The sequence below is a fragment of the Sinohyriopsis cumingii genome, chromosome 12 (genome assembly GCF_028554795.1).
Source record: "Sinohyriopsis cumingii isolate HCF-2022 chromosome 12, ASM2855479v2, whole genome shotgun sequence".
In the NCBI taxonomy this organism is placed as follows: Eukaryota; Metazoa; Mollusca; class Bivalvia; order Unionida; family Unionidae; genus Sinohyriopsis; species Sinohyriopsis cumingii.
In genome coordinates, this window is record NC_142972.1 from 87,841,623 (window position 1) to 87,862,227 (window position 20,605).

Below are 20,605 nucleotides of genomic sequence, written 5' to 3' on the forward strand. Positions count from 1 at the left end.
GCACACAAAACATGGGATTTGGCAATAAAAGAAAACCCAGGAACTCCAACTTAAAACAATTATCACCACTGAAATTATGACAAAATACCCTACCTCAGTTACAATATACACTGACGAGTCCAAAATATCAGAGGCCCCCAGATCAGCAGCAGCAGTAGTAATATCTGAGGTGAACATTAAAATAGGCAAAAGGCTACCTAACCAATGCTCTGTTTACACAGCAGAATTCTGGGCCATCCTAGAAGCCCTCAGATTAATTAAGGACAACAACATAACTAAAGCAGTGATCATAAGTGACTTGCTGAGCGTCATATCATCTATACTAAATAATAACACTAAATCAAGAGATAATTTCCTCAGGCAAACAAATTTATTAATTAAAGAATTATATAACAACAAACAACAAATCGAATTCATTTGGATACCATCCTACATTGACATTCAAGGAAATGAGTTAGTTGACCAAATAGCGAAACAAAAATTAAATTAACTAACTCATATAGTCATTAATTACAGTGTCAGCGAACTCCAAAACATAACGAAAAACTTTATTGATATCAAATAGCAGGAATGCTGGAAGAAAAACACCAGACGCAGGAAACTATACTGTATTCTAAAAGATATTAACATGAATAAGAAAACACCCCAAATCAAAAACACCATAACTAGAATATATACCGGAAACAAAAACAAATTAGCCAGCAGCTTTGGGTAATACATAGGATCTCAACCCCACAACCCAAACTGTTACCAGAAGACCTAACACATATTCAACACCTGCCACAAACTAAAGAATGAAAGACCCAAATTTAAAATGGAGCAAAATAAGATCGGATCCCCGGAAACATACTCAGAGTTTTTAATGAATAACAACTCCAACCTTATCCTCACATATATATAGTTAACTTTTTACATAATATGGGATACAAAACAAAATATGAAACTAAAATTTCATAATTCAATTAATTACAACTAGGAGACAAGCTAACAAACTAAATTAAGGACCAATAAGATCAGACGCCTTTGACTTGTCTTAGCGAACTGAGTATTCGGCAAATATATCTGTCTTATCAAATAAATTTAGCCTGAAAATAACATCACATAACTAGTAGACAGGCTAACAAACTTAAAGCTAGGACATAATAAAATCAGATGTCTTTGAAACGTCTTAGCAACTCGAGTATTCGGCAAATATATCTGTCTCAAAAAAATAGACTTAGCCTGAAAATAAAATAACACCAAACACATATAACCTGACATAAAATAACACCTGGCAAATAAAGCAACTAGGAACAAAAATAGGGAGGGAGGAAAATAAATTACAAAAAAGGGGAATTAGTTGATCTTTCCCCTTTTTCTTCAGAGAAAGGAAGAGAAATAAAAAAAATCGTTTTGTAATTTCAAAAAAAAATAAAAAAAATTGTTACTTCTCTCTTATACAATCATTCTCACCCATCCTTTTCTCCCTTTCTCTAAACTATACCTGATAATCTGGCATGTACGTAACACCATTAATACCTCTGAGAATCTAACACTCTAGCCGAAGGTGTCAGTAATATGTATAGCACAAGAAATTCTGGGCCCCTAAATTTAGAACATATAAAGTGGTCCAACACCCAAAACAATCAGGGCCCGCAGCACAAAGTGGCAAACCAATAAACAACTTTAAGAAAGAATGAACTTGTATTAGCTTATATTTGTTGTTCTAAAACACCAGCAACCATCAGGCCCAGCAGCACGAGGCTGCAAATAAAACAATGATAATTTAGACAGGTAAGACCCTAAAAGCCAAATCCAGCATATAAGGTGGTCTCAAAAGTCCAAGACCATCAGGACCACCCACACAAGTGGCGAACTTTGCTAAAAACTGTCACTACGATACCTCTCCTTAGCAAAACTCCAACTCAAAACAGCACAGGTTTTTCAAAATTGTGTAGGACGTCAATGTAGACCCAATACCCTGAAGTCTAGGAGAACCTACCTGTTACCTTGACTCCGCATTTCTACCCTCTCCTCCCTAGCACGGCCGGACATCAAAAGCAATCAGCGTTCAGTGCACGCCTTTAATGCTAATGAAAATTTAGTACCAAACATATGAGTGTGTGATGGGTCCATTCCCACTCATACATACCTAAATGCAGCTAAGTAGTAATGACTGAATAGGGTATGTGCGTGATGGGTCTATTCCACTCGCCTTCAAGCCTTCCATCCAGACAGTTAGGACCTCTTGTTAGGTCCACTGACTCACGGCTTCAATTAAATAGTACGTCCTGAGCACATGCATGCCTGGGGGAAGTGGTTCCAATTCCTTCCCCTTGGAGCAATTAAATAGCCTAACATGTAGGCATAAAGCAGAGGTACATGCTCGGAAGACCACAAACCTCTTTAATCCAACATAGCTAGATAGCACACAAAAACACATCAATCATCTTCATCCATACAATGCAATGGCTGATACACCTATTACACAAGAACACGTGAATCCTGCTCATTCATGACACGCAATGAATGATACACTTATTAAACAATAACACATCAGTGTCATGCTGATCTATGTAATGCAATGAAAAATGATGATACACATATTACACAAACACACATCAATCATGCTCATCCATGTAATGCAATGGCTGACACACCTCTTACCCAGGAACATATCAATCATGCTCATCCATGTAATGCAATAGCAACTGCTGCGAAACATATTACACAAAATCACAGCAATCATGCTCATCCATGTAATGTAATGGCTGATGCACCTATTACACAGGAACACATCAATCATCCTCATCCATGTAATGCAGTTACAACTGCTGATATACCTATTACACAGCAGCTGAAGAAAACAAGACACTAAATATATCAGTTTATTCAGTTAATTTGATATTTCATTTTGGCAAACAAAGTGAGGGTCATTTGGGTTTTCATCTTACTAGAGATATTTCCTTTGGCCTTACACAAATATTACACAGCCTTACTAGGCGCTTGGTAATAAGCGGTTAGTGTTAGGACTGGTTAGACTGGTGTCGGATAATGTGATTGGGCGGGACATGATGCTACATGTGTACGGCATGATGTTCCAGTGCAAGACATCAAATCAATATGAACTGTCACACTACAGACTAAAAAATGTTAAAAGCCACACTACAAAATTAAAATAGCACACACATAGTACTCGAATTTCGGAATATAGCAAAACAAGCTGAGATCGCATGGAACATTTTTAGAAAAGAGCATACTTTTCTTAAACCAAATGCATGATAGCAAAAGTTGGGTTTATGTTCTAGCTGATGTAAATATGTAGATAAAAATACTCAATGTTTGATAGTGAATTCGTTAAAACAACACAAAATATAATGCAAAAAATATCTGTCATGTCCAAAAGGACACATTCGCCTATAATTGATTTCCTTGTCACGATACTTTCTAATCTATATACCCCTAACGTAATTAATATGAACAATATTTTAATGTGTGTTTGTGTATATGTCTGTATGTGTGTCTGTGTGTGTCAGAAAGGGAGAAAGAGAGCACCGCTTTATGAGCTGTAAAACTCAGTGAATAACCATGATTGGATGTGACATTTGCCATTCACATCTTAAACAAGAGTTTTTTATCAATACATTGCTTTAAAAAACTTAACATTTGTACATGTTTAGAAATTCAGTTATGGGAAGGCATCACTGTAAATCTTATGGGGTTATACAAATGAGAAATCCTAGGAACATTTTTAAGTGGTTAAGTTTGATAGCAGCAATCACAAAATAATATTTTGAATTGGTTAAAGTATCTTTCGTTCATAAATGTACCATTATTACCATATATGTTTGGACACTGTATTGGTTGGGACACCATAAATTAATTTTAAAATTATTTTTTTTGTGCACCATATATTCTGAGACACATCGTTTTCTCGAGTCGTAAGTTGTAGGACATCTTTTCAATCATTCAAAAACTACATGTCGCAAAATGCATTCCAACTGAAATTTTATTTTAAAACATAAGTCTGTGTACTTGAGATAAAACTCATTAATTCGCTGCAGCAGCATCTCATCAACAAAACCCTTCTCCTGCACATGAACGATCCATTCTTTCCGTGCATGAATATTGTTTTCAGTTTTCTCATACCATTAATTTTTTTTTAGAGGCAACACATGACCTGAAGAGGAAACTGCAACTACTGAAGTCAGATTTTTTCAAATCTGCACCAGTCTTGCTAATTCTCACACTTTTGACCCACATCTTATCGTCAGTCCGTTTAGAAATAAGATAAAAGTGCACTAGATTTTCATCCATGTTAATGATCTTATTATCAGCGAAATTACCTGCTTCTCTTCTGACCTTCACGTTTCACCGCATGATCTTACTTTCTCCAAATTTTCGGGACAACGCTGAGTCATCGATGTCCATGCAAGAAACATTATATTGTATCACTTTAAAAATTGTTCATTGTTTTAATTTGTTTTCAAAATTGTCGCGATTGCCAGTGAAAGGAACTAAAATTCGCTTCCATATCTCGGCCGCCTTTGTATATTCAAATAACAAATTGGCACACTTGAAAGAATCCATAGTCGGCTACTGAGGTCAGTTTTCTTTGTAATAAAATCTCTTTTATATTGATATCCTTTTTAAAAACACGGCTTCAGAGAATCCAAAGATGGCTTCTGAAGTCGGCTTGTTTTGTAAATTATTAACCGTTTTATTTGATGTCCTTTAAGTAAGTTCAAAGGAAGAGTTTATTGCTCGCTGCCAGTTGTGTTTATTCACCACCTGGTCTTATGTGTGCTTGGCATCTGTTGTTACAATTAATACCAAGGATCATTGTTGTCTGCAGGTTAATAGTAATTATACTATTGTAACCCGTGCTAGCAAAATGATTATCACGTGCACACAAGCGAATGTGTTTTCAAAAAATGATTTGTATTTGCGAGATACTGTCATACAGTAGACCTGTATATAATTCAATACCGGCTATTTTGCGCCTAACACAATGTCATGCATGAATGGCAGTTGCCTTCAAGATATAACTTGATTATTTCCCTCTTGTTACGCGAAATCATCTGCTTCTTTTCTGTCCTTCACTACTCCATCACATGATTTTATTTTGTCAAAATCTTCTGGGTGTCACTGGGTCATCAACATCTGTGCACGAAGAACTATATTGTGTAACATTAAAATTTGTTCCATTGTTTCAATTTATTTTCATATTTCCCATGAATACCGGTGAAAATGAACCAAAGTTTGCTTTCATATCTTGGCCGTCTTTGTATATTGAGAAAAAGAAAGAAAATCGACACACTTAAACAAATCCAGTCAGTTTCCGATGTCGACTTGCTTTGAAATAATATAACCTTTGTATTGATATCCTTTTAAAATAATAAGTAACCAAAGTCGGTTTCTGAAGTCAGCTTGTTTTGTAAGTAAAATAACCTTTGTCTTGGATGTCCTGTCAGTCATTTCAGAGAAGGAGTTTACTGCTCGCTACCAGTTGGGTTTATTCACCAGCCGAGCTTCTATATGCTTGGCATCTGTAGTAGTAATTAATTAATACAAAGGAGAATATTTGTCTGCGTGTAAATAGTAATGATACTTTTGTAACCAATGCTGGTGTTCTGTTTGTTGTTGTTCTAGGTTTTAACACCATTTTTCAGCACAAGGTAGGCTATACATGGCGGCCAGTATAACTGATGAAGGAAGAACCCTGGAAAACCCAGGGAAGAACCACCGACCCACGAGAAGCTAATGGCAGGCTTTCCCAAGTACCCACGCTACCCGAGCCTTGGACTTGAACCCACGCAGACAGGTGAGATGGCAGTGATCCGGAACGGTGAGCGCTTTAGTCCACTCAGCCACTCGGGGCCCTGTAACCATTGCTGGCAAAAGGATTGTCACTTTCACTCAAGGGAACGTGCTTTCAAACAAAATATGATTTTTATATGCGATATACTGTCACACAGTAGAAGTGGATATAATTCAGTTTTGATTATTTTGAATCTACCACCGTGTCATGCGTGAATGGCAGTTGTCTCCATGATATTAGTTGATCATTTTCCTCTTTGCGATTTTGTTTGACCCAGTTTACAGTCAGATAACATTTTCAAACCTTTGAGCACAACCAAACACAATTCGATTTTCAATGTCAATATCAATGAACAACGTGGCACATGCTATCATACATAAGCGATACACACTACAGTAAGGAACTTTACATTACATACACGGATTTCGTGGATATATTTTATTCTTTAATGCTCATGTTTTAAAAAGGAATAGATGATAATAATACAAGGTTAGTTTCTTTTTATTATCAAAATAAGCGTTTTATCTATTTTATTGCAACATTCATTGGGGGTGGGGAGCACAAAAGCAATGCAAGTTTATTTTGTTTACTAAGTCTTGGGACATATCACCTAGGAGAAACAAAAATCATCATAAGTTCATGGACAGGATTTAAGTGTTATATATATATATATATATATATATATATATATATATATATATATATATATATATATATATATATATATATATATATATATATATATATATATCAGGAGAATGTAACAGTCTTCCTTGCCAATGAAGTAAGCTAGGACATCTTTGGTCCTATATCAAGCTTGCATGTATACAATATTCCACTTTTGTGCTAAAAACATAGAGAATTTAATTCAGAATTAAGTTTATGAATTCAAGAGGTGATCTTCAGCTGCTCATTCAATGAATTTACATCGCAGAAAATTCAATCTCTGGATATATCAAACACACACACACGCACCCATTTTAGATACTGTACATATCAGTGTCCAAGTGGTGTCAGTCATTTGAGATTTCATTACACTTTTCATTCTTTATAGCTTTCAAGTCATGTTAACTTCCATTGCACTTTCAGTTTTTGATAGTTTTCAAGTCGTTTGATGTTCCATTACACTTTCAGTTCCCTATAGCTTTACAGTCATTTACGATTATATTACATTGTCCATTCTTTAAAGCTTTCAATTCATTTTAGATTTAATTACATTTTCTGTTCTTTATGGTAATGTTAGTAACTTGTTTTACATAACACTTTAATTTGTATAATTTGTATTCTATAGCTTCAGTCCCATTCATCATTAGTGATGAAACTTAGTATACCTATAAATTAGCATTCAAAATGTGTATGCACTTTATTGGGCGTTTCATATTCATGGACACTGTGAATGGTCATTATATTATGTTTACCATCAAACTGTCCATTCATTTCGTTAATTTGTGTGGTTAGTAACTCATCATAATAGGTTTGAGACAAAAATTCACTGAATGCATTTGTTTCATTTTAAGTTTAATTTTTAAGTTCGGGTTATAGCTGACTTGATGGTTGTAGGAATAGATTAGTCTCTTTTTCTGTAAGACATCACTTTTCAACATAGCTTGTTGAATATATCCTTGTATACGTTACATCACTTCTTCATGTGATGGCTGACTAGCCTGTCGGATTGATTGATCAATATATTTTGTGTAATACATCAGTTTCTTCAAGTGATATTCTATATAAATCTCTTTTTGTAAGACACATCTTTACATTCAGAAAACACATATGTCCAAGACCGGATTCTGCTAGAAGTCCATATGTGATTGCTAGAACAGTGAACATTCTAAGCAGTCTTTATCAGTCCAAATGCATGAATTGTTTACTTATCTAAAATGCGTATATCGCTTTATGATGTGATCCTCTGTCCATGTTGGGTCCTGTATTGTCTGTTAACATCTGCTCATATAGTATGGTTGTGGGTCATGTACTGTCCAGCATGCATCTGCCTTTATTGGTTGATGATATGTCTATAGTAGGTTGTTTGCTGTCCATCGATATATCATGCATCTGGCTATTTGGTTTGGTTCTGTGTCCATAGTGGCTCATGTGCTATCCATCATACTTTGCCAGTTAACATTTGCATGTGATCACACTGAATTGTATAGCCTTTTTTACAATATAACTAGATACATGTTTATTTTATCATGAACATCTCGTTTTAAATTGATAATGAGCAAGATATGTATATGACTTGACAACTTAAAGTAAGTATAGGATATATACATGTCTTCCCTCTGGAAACCATATTTGAAAACTATCAAGGATATGTACATGTTATATCTCTGAAAGCCATATTTTGGTTACAGTTAAAACACGTAGAGGATACGTAACACCATTAATACCTCTGATGAAGTAGAATCGCTGTATTTTTTAGAAGTGAAAATTTTTTTAGGAAACTGTGTCCATTTCTCAACTCAAAATACATAGATTTTTAACCTTTTCTATATTTTCTAATGGTAAAATCTCGCATCACTTTTCTCTGTGCCAATGCAATTAACAATTGCATTATTGCATCAAACAAAGGAAGTTCCCAAAGTCAATTTGAATCCTGTTTTATGTAAAGACGTGGTTCAACAAGATAAAGATAGTTAAATTATAGGTCAGCGTGAGTCCTGTCTGTATGTAAAGACACGGTTTAGCATGCTAGAGACCAGGAAGGTATAAATCAGTTTCATTCCAGTCAAAACATAAAGTCATGGTTTAGCACGGCACAGAGAGTTAATTTGTAGGTCATTTGCAATCCTCACTTTATGTAAAAGATGGTTTAGCAAGATTCAGGTAGTAAATTTGAGAGTCATGTATAGTCCAGGCAGTATGTATTGACAATGTTAAGATAGTAAATTTCAGTGTATGACAGAAGATGACTGTTAATAATTATGTTACAGAAATCTGAATATTATTGAAATCAACTTCTGCCATTTATATAAATACGTCTGAATTTGCCTAAACATAAATTTGGATTTTGTCACCTTCTTACCACACTAACTTTTGATTTCATTTTTTGTAAGCATTGACCAAATTATTTTGGTTCAGTGACGTAAATTTCTCAGGGCCAATAAACTTTTCAAGCTTGTTGCCATGTTGCCGCCAAGTTTTAGAGGTACTTTTAGCACTAAATTTGTAATGTCAACTAATGATAGTTTAGGTATGTATTTGGAGCAATAGTGTACCAGAATGCGTTTTTGAATTAAGTTTGGAAGCACCAGTTTTTGTCTGATCGAAATCAAATGATCAAGCTTGTGTAAAATTATGTTTGCAGGAGTGCCTTCTTCTGACTCTAAATTGTTTTGACAGATTCTGGTTTTTAAGATTATGTTAAATTCTTTATGCATGAGTGCCTTGTTTAGACCATAACTTGTTGTGCCAGATTCTAATGTATAACGTTATGTTAAATTGTATTTGCAGGCGTTGCTTCTTCTGTCCCTAAATTATTGTGCTAGATTATAATGTGTAAGCAAGTATAAAATTCTGTTTACAGGAGTGCCTTGTTCTAACCCTAAGGTGCTGTGCCAGATTTTGAACAAGTCTAAGCAAGCTGCTAATTCTAGCCAATCAACACTGGAAAGAAACTGTTTATCATTAGGGCTGGAACTTCATAGTGAAACACCCTCTGACGGAAACTGCTTTTTTGAGGCTGTCTCCCGCCAGCTTCAACGGTTACATTGTGTTACGCAAAAATCACCACAACAGCTACGTAAGGAGGTGGTTGCCTTCATGAGGACTAACAGAGTGATGCATGTAAGTAGCAATTGTATGCTGCCTGTCAATAAAGGGGAATATGAAGGGTATGTTTTTATTGTCTTTCATAGGTACAGTCATGCATACATACATACATACATACATACATACATACATACATACATACATACATGCATGCATACATACATACATACATACATACATGCATACATACATACATACACAGAGCAATGCATAAATACATAAACATTGAAAATATTTGTGCCATATCTGTGACATCCTTCACTAATAAACCAGTTTGCTTATATAATTTGAGAAACTAGCATTAAAGGAAACAAAATATGTTGTTAATATGGATTGATAATGATAAAGTATGGAATTGTAACAAGTCAATTATCTTATTCTGTCAATGAAATGTATTACTGATTCTGTATCACTCCATACCAGATATTTATGTGATGTGCTCGGTTTGCAGTGTGAGCACAAACCTTACTATACATTGTAATTTGAGCGTACCCAGGTAACATGCTATGCAATCAATGGCCATACAGTATTGTCCATATCAGTTCAATATAACATTAATTTTTAAATCATTTATGACAAAAATAAATTTTCATGTGACCCATTTTGATTATTGAGAAAACAGTCAGAGGTATGGACAATAAAACATAGCAACTTTGTCTTATTGTGATGAATATAATATAAAAGTTTGTAAACTAACCTAGTTAATAAACTGAATGTTTCTCACCTACTCAGGCATCTGAAGGCACCATAAATTTGGATAGTTTCATCTACAATGAGACATTTGACAACTACTGTACACGAATGGCCAGGGATGGAGAATGGGCAGACCATGTGGTGGTGATTGCAATGGCAAGGAAACTACAAATGGATATTTTCATTGTAACGAGCTCACCATCATCAGGCCCTGATGATATCATTGTGTGGGTTGTTGGACAGACAGGTTTTCAGGGGATGCCTATTATCCTAGGGCACATCTGGGAATCCCATTACCTATCATTACAACCCATAGGTAATGTTAAAAATAATTTGAATTGATACTTAGTTCCATTTACGTCCATTTGTTGTAGAGTAGACTAGTTAAGTAATGGGATAAATTTGGTAATTTTATATTATTTGATTGGAATAATAATGATTTTAATGTCATCCTCCTTAATTAGACTGATACTGAAGACAGACCAACATAATCTGCCAATAGAAAGTGATATCTCAGGACATGCTGTTCGTCCTAAAGATCATATATCATATGGTACATAATATAGTTGACTTCTTTATGAAAGGACACATAGATCATTTTAAAGAGAAAATGTATGTCAGTAAATATTCTGATATTAACTCCTACCAGCTATGATATTTGCATATCAAATATATAGCAGCAAATAAGAGCATGTGACCTGAAAGATCTGCAAGGTGGTCAGATAATATACTGTACAGAAAAAATATTTTACTTCTCCTTGAAACTAAGAAAGGTTGCAGGAATGTTTATAGTATCATGGTGAAAGATACAGAAATATTAGAAACTGACAGACTAACTAACTGGAAAAACTAACTTAATCTACTAAGCGAACTGGATTTGACAAGGCATGTTGCCTTAACATAAAAAATTACAAACGATTCGAAGATAATTTGATTTCAGTTTAATTTACTGCATAGTTCTTTCCCACGCACATTTCTATAAACAATTGGAATATCAAATAATAATGAAAGTTTTTTCTATGGATTCACCTGATACATGAATTCATCTTTCTTGGGAGCGTGCAATAGTTTTGGAATGATTTAACCAGGTTCATAGCCACCCTCAAAAACATGAGAAAGCATAATGTACTGCCGTTAACCCACTAAAAGCTTACATTATCCTCCAAATGTAACTTTGCTTGAGGTTAGTCTTAAAATATCTTACAAATCAGCCATGTATTGTTTTCTTTTTAAGTATCATATTGGTGTTAGGGAAGAATTTTGCAAGGTAAGAAGCAGTATTCGCTTTGGTATTGGTATTTTTAGTGATAGCTTTCGATATAGAACATACTCAAGTCTGTGAGCTACTGAAGATAATATCACGTCAGCCACATTTCTAACATCAATATTTCTGCATTGGCATATTCATTTTAAGAAATACTATGTTTTCCATTCATAAATTTTACATATACTGCTATACCTTCGGGTGGCTGTCGTAATTGTTGTTCATTTTGGGGACTCTACTGTGCCTTGCTGCTGATGTGATGACTGGATTTTAGCCAGTCAAATAATACTAACCTACTTTCTACATTTCACTTAAAGGAATAATGTTGGGTATGTTAGAATTAGGCAATGTAATTAATTTTATATTGCTGATATCTAAAAGATACATATATATTTTGGACCGTGATTCATGCTGAAATAACACGTCCTTCTCTACCTTTCCTTAAAAACTTGTTTAAAGTATACTACATATTCTAGATGGAATTACTCAAAAGAAAGAATAAGCTGCAATGTTAATAAACAAATTTATTAACTTATCAGTATAGCACGGTTATATTTTCTGCCTATTGATTGAAATGGCTTATATATATTTATAAAAATCAGTTGATTTATCTACAATCTCGATTTATCTCTTGGTTATATTTTGTTTTTATCATCAGAAACTATGTTAATAAGATTGATACATATACTTATTGTATACTTAAACTTTCAATACTTTTCTTTCTTAATATCTCTCTCTCTCTCTCTCTCTCTCTCTCTCTCTCTCTCTCTCTCTCTCTCTATATATATATATATATATATATATATATATATATATATATATATATATATATATATATATATATAGGTTGTCCTCTTTTCCTATTGTAAAAATATCAGCTGATTGAAACTTTATACAGAAAACAAGATATTTTTAGAATCAAGTAAGTGTTGGGTAGTCCATGTGATTGCTTCCTGACCCATGACTTATGTACGGGGAATATTAAAAAAAATTAAAATATCTTCGTGTGTGTGTGTGAAGACAAGAATGCCGTTGTATGTATGAGAAGACATTAAGTATATTGTGGTTTTTTTTGGAGACTACAGACATCATGCAATGAAAGTAAAATTTATGCTTTGATTCATGGTGAGTTTAACAAAAGGCTAATAGAGATACATTTAAGATCTGGACTATAACTGGTCAGTGTATAGATTCAAGGAGATAAATCTGGCATATTGACCATGATTGGTCAGTGTATCAAATTATGATCGAGATGTATCTGACGTTTGGACCATTGTTGGCCAGTGTGTATACAATCAAGATAGAAATAAATATTGTATGTGGACCAGGCATGGTCAGTGTATAACACCAAGATAGAGAATAATGTTTGGTCAGTTTGTATAAAATAAAATCAAGATAGGGATAGTTGTATCATGTAGAGATGACAGTGATTGGTCCGTGTGAATATATATATATATATATATATATATATATATATATATATATATATATATATATATATATATATCTATATATATATATATAGAGAGAGAGAGAGAGAGAGAGAGAGAGAGAGAGAGGATGAGGGAGGGTAGGTGGACCAAAGTTGGTCAGTATGTATAAAACCCTGACAGATATATGTAGTTTTTGCAGGTTGATAATTTCCCTTAAGAAGAATTTCGAAATGGCTTGCTTAAAAGCTATGGTGTATATCTGCACAGAGTTATTTTATCAAATTTGCTAAATAAAATTGCATCATGAAGAAGTCAATCCCCCATGTAATGAAATTGAGTAAATAGGCTTGTGTCACGAAGATGTCCAATCCCAATATAATCGATAAATGGGCTTAGAGCATGAAGATATCATCAAAATATACATTGCCAGAGATGCTGCTTGGACATGCGATTGTGTGAATCATTGAAGTTTTGTATGAATTCATGCGCTTGGAAGCCAGTGGTGAACAAGAACTCCCACAAATTAATTGAAATCTGCAAATACAAAAATATTGTCTTTGCATTATACACCTGTTATTCAGCCATTCACCTTTAAAGTGCTTCTTACTATATTAGTCATGCAAGAAAACGTACCATTTGTCACATTGCATCTTTTTTCTTAACTGTTTTCACAACTGGATTCCTTGACTTAACATGAATGGTTGTTAAATTAAATTTAATTGGCATGATTGGCCCTGAAAAAAGCATCCTGGCGTTGTTTAAACCCTGCATCGAAGAAGTTTTACAAATGCACGTTTAATACAAGATACCTAAAAATACCAAATCGCTGATTCCCAGCACTGTTCATTGTTAGAAGTCAATTTTGTTAGACAATTACTGGCTGATAAAAGTGATATGTTTTAGTGTTACGAAGTATATCAAATTTTATGAGCTGTGAAAGTGGTGATATAGATAGCAGTGATTTTTTATTCCGCAAATGCTGTAAAGTATGAGTCCGATGCACAAGATGGAGGGACAAAAACAGATTGCATGCTGGTTACCCACTATTTCAGTGCTATTTCAAACTTAAATATAGCAAATGCAGAATAATGAACCAAAGTAAACTACAGAAAATTTAAAAGTAGAGTGCAATTTTCATTTATTTTCTTCCTGAAGCAATTTAAAATCAAAGGAAATGTCATGGAATGATTCATCATGATAGAGTACAGTGGCGACAATAAAAAATAGCAGTAATGAATTATAAATTCGTATGCAAGTAAATATCTTTAATACGTTTTTCTTGTTGAAACAGTTGGGTTCTAAGAGCACCGCTGAGTGAGATCATATTGTACTTGTGTTTTGAACAATGATAGGAGTTACATGGATGTTAATGAAATAGTGATAATCTTGGTTAGTGGAGGTAATATTGCATCTAATCACACAATCATCAGTGATGTCGGAATCGGATCGAGTTCGCATGATGTTAGGGTACTTGTCATCAAATTATATGTACCAAGTCCATAGACACAGGTTAAATGCTGTATATAAAGGCAAAATTGAACAGTTATTCTGATTCCTATTTCCTATTAGTGTTCCTGTTTTAATATCAGTTTACACATGTATTAAATGTTGTGTTTAAATTTAATTTATAACAAATAATTAATCTGCAATTAATAAAGTGCTGATATTGTGGTTTGGACTAAAACACTTTTTGATTATTGTGAATTCATTCAGAGACCTTCTGGACAATGCCATTGTGATGCATCAAGAAACTTGGTACTTTAGCACTCTTAAACTGTTGACAATTCAGTATATTCAAAACATTGCACTTCAGCAAATTCAAGGATAATTGTACTCCAACACATTCATTACCTGGAATTCATTTTGGATTTGTGATAGAACGTTAAGAATTATCTTGGATTTAATTCATAATATTACATGGTCCTCTTAACTTTTACTTCTCTAACAGTGATAATTGAATTAGTTATTATGTTTTACAAAACTTGTTGGGTTTGCTACTTTCTGTGAATTAGTTTAACACCACAGAGTTGTTGCATGAAACTGACTATCATATAATGTCTCTGTCTGTCTGTCTCTCTGCCTCTCTGTCTTTATATCATTGATGGTCTTTACCTTTTCTTCTAAAGGTTACTATGACATGTTTTGTATGGCACTGTTCCCTTGGTAAAACTTTCTAAAAGTACTTATTCTGTCCAGTTTCGATTTTATTTTCACTAAGCTGAAGTTTTTAATCTAAATGGCAATGAATTTGCTTTGATATCTTTAACAAATGAAAATAATTCATTTAATAATAATGATACTACTTCTGCTCCTACTATCCCTACTACTACTTGTAATAATAATCTGGACAGCACCTAATGTTTTGAACATGTAAATGCTCTACCGTGTTACATAACACAAAAACAAACAATGAAAGATTACTTAAATGCAACAGTAAATTATAAAACAAAAACTAGCACATGTTGACATTAATTTAGGGCATAAACATTATTAAATCTTTGTCTCTGCTTGTACTGGAAATATGTGGGCTTTAAGAGCACTTTTGATCACGGTGTCCTTGTGTTTTATAGTCTTATATATATGACAGCAGAAACATCATCTAAATTTAAAAGTTTTCGTTTTGGCAGTGGATTTCCCATTGAATTTAGATTAACAGTACAGTGCTTTTCAGTGGTTGACATAATCACCATGATAATAACTGTTGGTAAATAACCAGTAAATATCAAAGTGACAAAACCTAAGAACTAAGTATTAAAGCAGCAATCATAATTTGATTATTTACCTCTTTATAAGCATCTTGGAACAATTGTCAACATGTTCAATGTAATATGGATAATATATGTACGTGTCGCTATCGTATAGTTTACCCATTCCAGAACGGAAAGCCCCATGTCCATGCCATATGCACCATCTTCATTTTCCAAAATGTAATTGGAACGTATATATCGACCCATTCAGATTCAACATGATAGGCACAACTGCGTCTGTTCATCTTTGTTAGGATGGAAGTTGGTATATGCTGTAGGATTCACACTCACAGAAAACTTATATTTAATCAATTGTTTATTGCTGTTCAGGACTTTGTGGCACAAGTTTAACTTTTTTGGCCCTTCTGTACCTTTCTTATACCTCTGGCTTTACACTCAAGAGTAAGTGGTCTAGATAAAGGCCAACATTTTCCCTTATTTTGCATCATCTTTGTTTGTAAAATTTTATTTCAAATGTCACAAACTGTATTTAGATATCGGCAAAAGAGACATGCTCTCACTTTTTATGTCCTGGATATATAAAATGCGCACAAATGCACTGATGTCTACCTTGCTGTGTATGGTCTGACACTATTCAGGACCTTGCTGAAAAACAAGAATATTTATAAATGTAGGATGGAAGTGTATTCTTCCACCTTTCCCTATGAAACTACTAAGACCTCTGTTGCACATTCGAATAGTGGAATCAGGTGTGTCCCTCCAATAAATAAGGGAGTGACAGCACCGTCGTTGAGAGAGCTGCTGTTACCACTCATTAGGAAGAACATATTCTTCTCAGCATCAGATAGTGATAAAATATGCTTCCCCGATAACTAGCATATCTTCTAGTAAGAAGGCAGCAACACTCATTAAGGGCTGTCTCTAAGCTAGCATCAAGTGCCCCCCCCCCAAAAAGTACATGAAAATGTCGTAGCACCTTCTTAAGTAAGAGAAAAGATAAATCTTCAGAGGTAGTAGGGCGAAACTATATTAGGAAAAGGAATATGCTCCCAACATTCTGGGAGGGTCAACATTCTCCAGGTATTGGAACCCCTTATTTGATGATGAACAGCTTCCAGAAAGGTTATATCATCATCTGGGATCTGTAACTCAGTCAGTTATCATCTTAGCATCATTAAATGAAGCTAAAAGTAATTAAAACATTTCATGCATGAAGTATTTCAACAGTGTTTGAATCGACATAGAATACAACACATCTCATTAAACATATGCTAAACCAGGGTCGCCTGCATATATCTTTTTTATGCCATCATGACCTGTAGAAGAGTCAATGTGTTTATTAAGGGCAATTATCTTTCCTGTTAGGTTATATGAAGTGATAATGTGGTTGCCTTACTTTGATTTATTGTTCCAGTATCAATAAATGGACTATTCCATACTGTTATGTATATTTAATTTGTATTATTTGTTGGCTTTTGTTAATGATTGTATCTTATGTATAATTGTAGTTTTTACTTGACTTTGTTCAAATTCAAGTACATGTTGTACCTGACCAAGAACATCTGTTTTATAATTAACTTAATCATAATACATAATTTAACTTTTCTCTATGAATTTGGTTTAGCTATTCAGGACATTGATAATGAAAAACATATTTATAGTCATGATTCTGACAATATAAACTTCTAGAATGGAAAAATCCACTATGTTCGCAAAGTATTTCCTGAAAATGGTAGATGTGACCATAGTCAAGTAGAGGGTTATATAATATTGTTTACTTGAAAATCTACTCAGACTTGCCTTAACATTTTTTTCAGCAGAGTCATTCTTATTTATGTGTTCAGTTTTTATTTTGGTGGCATTATTTATTCAAGTTATTATTCTCTGGAATTACAAACTGCTAAATAATATTCTTGGAGACAAACATTACTTTGGAGTTAGAGTGAATTCAGACAAGGACATCCTGGATAATATTATTCTGATACATCAAAACACGGTCAGTACATCATCAAACTCCAGACAACCAATACATAATCTCAGTTGAGATTATTGGCTCATCATCACCAGCAGTGGTAGGTCTTCTTTGGAATATATCTGGATTTAATTAGAATTTTATTCATGAAGACTTGTGAAATAACAAAATTTTTATTTGGGATTTAATTTACAATTTATTAAATTCTATGCATACACATTATTCGCTGATCTTTATAAAACTTGTTGGTATTCACTCCTTTTATGTTACTTAGTTTTAACACCATGGATTCGTAACAATACATACATACATACATACATACATACATACATTCACATACATGCATGCGTACATAGTTACATGGATTGGAATGGAAGGTAGGATTTTAGGCAGGCTCTGGGTGGAATCCATTCTTGTGTCTTGAATTGAACTTTGCGGTATCTGTATTTTGTTTGTGTCTTTAGTATGTATGCCATCTGGGTATTTTCTGGTGTTTCTCGAGCCTTGATAACAATAACAGAAAATATTTTCTCTTAAAGGAAATGGCAAGCTTTACACTTAATGAAGCGCCAGATTCATAAATGGTTATGCAGTTTAAAATGAAAATTGCTGAATCTTTTATGAACTTGCTGCTGGCCTCATCCTGGGTTATGCAGTCTATGGCCATATTTGCCCCAAAGTGTTTACACTTTTGATGAGAAATATTTACCTATATAAGCTTTAAATACATTGAACAATACGTGTACAAACAAATTACAATTTACACACAGTATTATGTCATTCCTATCTAAAGATGAACTTAGCATATAATTAGGTTACCTGTTAAATAAACCACGGTATATGAATCAACAATTGATCAAGCTTAGGAAACTTTAGAATCAGCATAAACTATTTTTGTTTCGTCATAACAAACGTACCATTTCACACATACATATGAACTCAACTCTAATGCCCGAAGAAAATTAGCCAAACATTAGGATTGATTACTCAAGGAAATGGGTTAAGGAATATAAACATTTTTCGGGATGTTTACAAAAGATGCATAGAACATTTGAGTTAATGCAAACCAGCAAGACAATAAAGGTGACAAGTTGTTTTTATTTTATAAAGCAGAAATCTTAAAGTATAATACTATAGGAAATCCATGTACCATTTCGAATCTGATATCTTGCAGAGTGTTCGATGATAAAGAAACTGGCTAGCAATGCAACAAACTATATGCAAATAACTTTGGTCTGACTACGCATGTGATCCAGCCATGATAAGCATGCACCAACAGTCTGCATTTGTGTTCTTATTGCATCTTTTAATGTCTTTAATTAATACCCTGTTTCAAATTCAATATGTTGATGGTATTGCTAAAACTATGACCATTTTGTTTTCTGTAAAGGAGATAAAAACCCAGAAGCCATAAGGAGCAACAGAAGAATAGAACTTGTCACTGCGGAGACACCAGCCAAAATGGGACAGGTAAATGTAAGTAGTAAATATGCGATTTATACAACACAGACTCTTCACAACCCACTATAGTCGGTATAATCTGATGTAGCTAGTCTAGATGTAATATATAAAATGTAAACAGTATACAACTCAGTATAGTCAGTGGATGTAAATATTCCATATTTAATTCATAGGACAGTGCACAACCCTGTACAGTCAGAAGATTTAAGAAGTCCATATATGATTCTTAGTATATACTCATTTTATTCTCCGTTAACTTTACATTGTCAGCTTCATTCAATATTGTACTATAATGCACACCTTCATATTGCATTCACGTGCATAAAGGAACTACTATATATTGCAAACAAACAATAGACGCAGACACTTGCACTATTGATTTGTAAACAAATCATGTATACTCACGTAGCAGGCGCTTTAAGGCTTGCTTGATTAAATTTGTTTCTGAATGAAGTAAAGCAGATGTTTCGTGGACTGCCACATTCCCGCTGCTTTGGCACATTCCGCATTAACTTTTTTGATACAATGTTTCAGATTTAGGTTAGCTATACAGTTGACGCCAGAAAGGGTCCTTACAAAATAACATAAACGTGACACGGGATAAACTGTCTTCTTTAGCTGGTATTAAGAATGGCAAAAAATATACTTACAGTTTTACTGTCTGAAATTCTTCAAAATTTACTTTCTTAGTTCTGCAGATCCGAATTACATGAGCCATGTCATAGATTCTCAATCTTGATTACACATTACAAAATTGTACTGCAATTTCAAATATATTAAGTGCAATTGCATCCTCCTTACTGCACTCAAAATGAAATAAGCATTAAATGTCTTCTTGATAATTTCAATTGAAAGACTGCATATTTTCCCCACATTATGATTGCAAACATTCAGTGACAGAAACAGAAGCGCATTTGCAGATGTCAACACGCTTCTCACTCGCTTCTTCAATCCGATGTATTTCTTTGTGGAATTGTCACATATAAATCCAGTCCATAATCACGAAGTTTCGTATAATTGAAAACAATACCAAAATCTATTCATTCCAGATCAAATGGAAAGTTGTTGCAGTGCGCATTCATTCACAAAATGACTCCAGATTTCAATTTTAACTAGACACGCCATTTTTTCGAAAGTTATGTAGAGCGTGACTAATTTCAAATTTATCTGGGCGGAGTTATGTGCGCAGTAATAATTTTTGTGTAATGGAGAATCTTGTATATTAGTTTGGAACACGGCATACATTCAGTTACTTTTTTCTTGTAGTGTATTTTGTTTATATAATTAAGCATTAGGTACAGTACCAAAATGAGCATATAATAAAAAGGTTACTACATTTGTATTGGAAAATATGAACTCGTTTCATCGGATGGATATAATGCACTCCCAAGGTCGTGCAGTATTTACATCCAAAAACACTAGTTTGTACTTACCCATACAAATGCAGTAACCAATAAATACAATGCAAAACAATACACCACCCACCACACTCAGCAGATGTAA

At 33.8% G+C, this 20,605-nt stretch overlaps 1 protein-coding gene across 1 annotated transcript in view; it reads left to right on the top strand.

The window, feature by feature from the left end:
- LOC149786924 (uncharacterized) overlaps window positions 1-20,605 on the top strand; it is a 59,577-nt gene that overhangs the window by 34,117 nt on the left and 4,855 nt on the right. Inside the window, exons 4-6 of the mRNA XM_089975998.1 lie at window positions 9,327-9,586; window positions 10,304-10,580; window positions 19,032-19,111. Of these exons, the coding sequence (XP_089832124.1) occupies window positions 9,327-9,586; window positions 10,304-10,580; window positions 19,032-19,111 (617 nt within the window). The remainder of the gene's footprint in view (window positions 1-9,326; window positions 9,587-10,303; window positions 10,581-19,031; window positions 19,112-20,605) is intronic.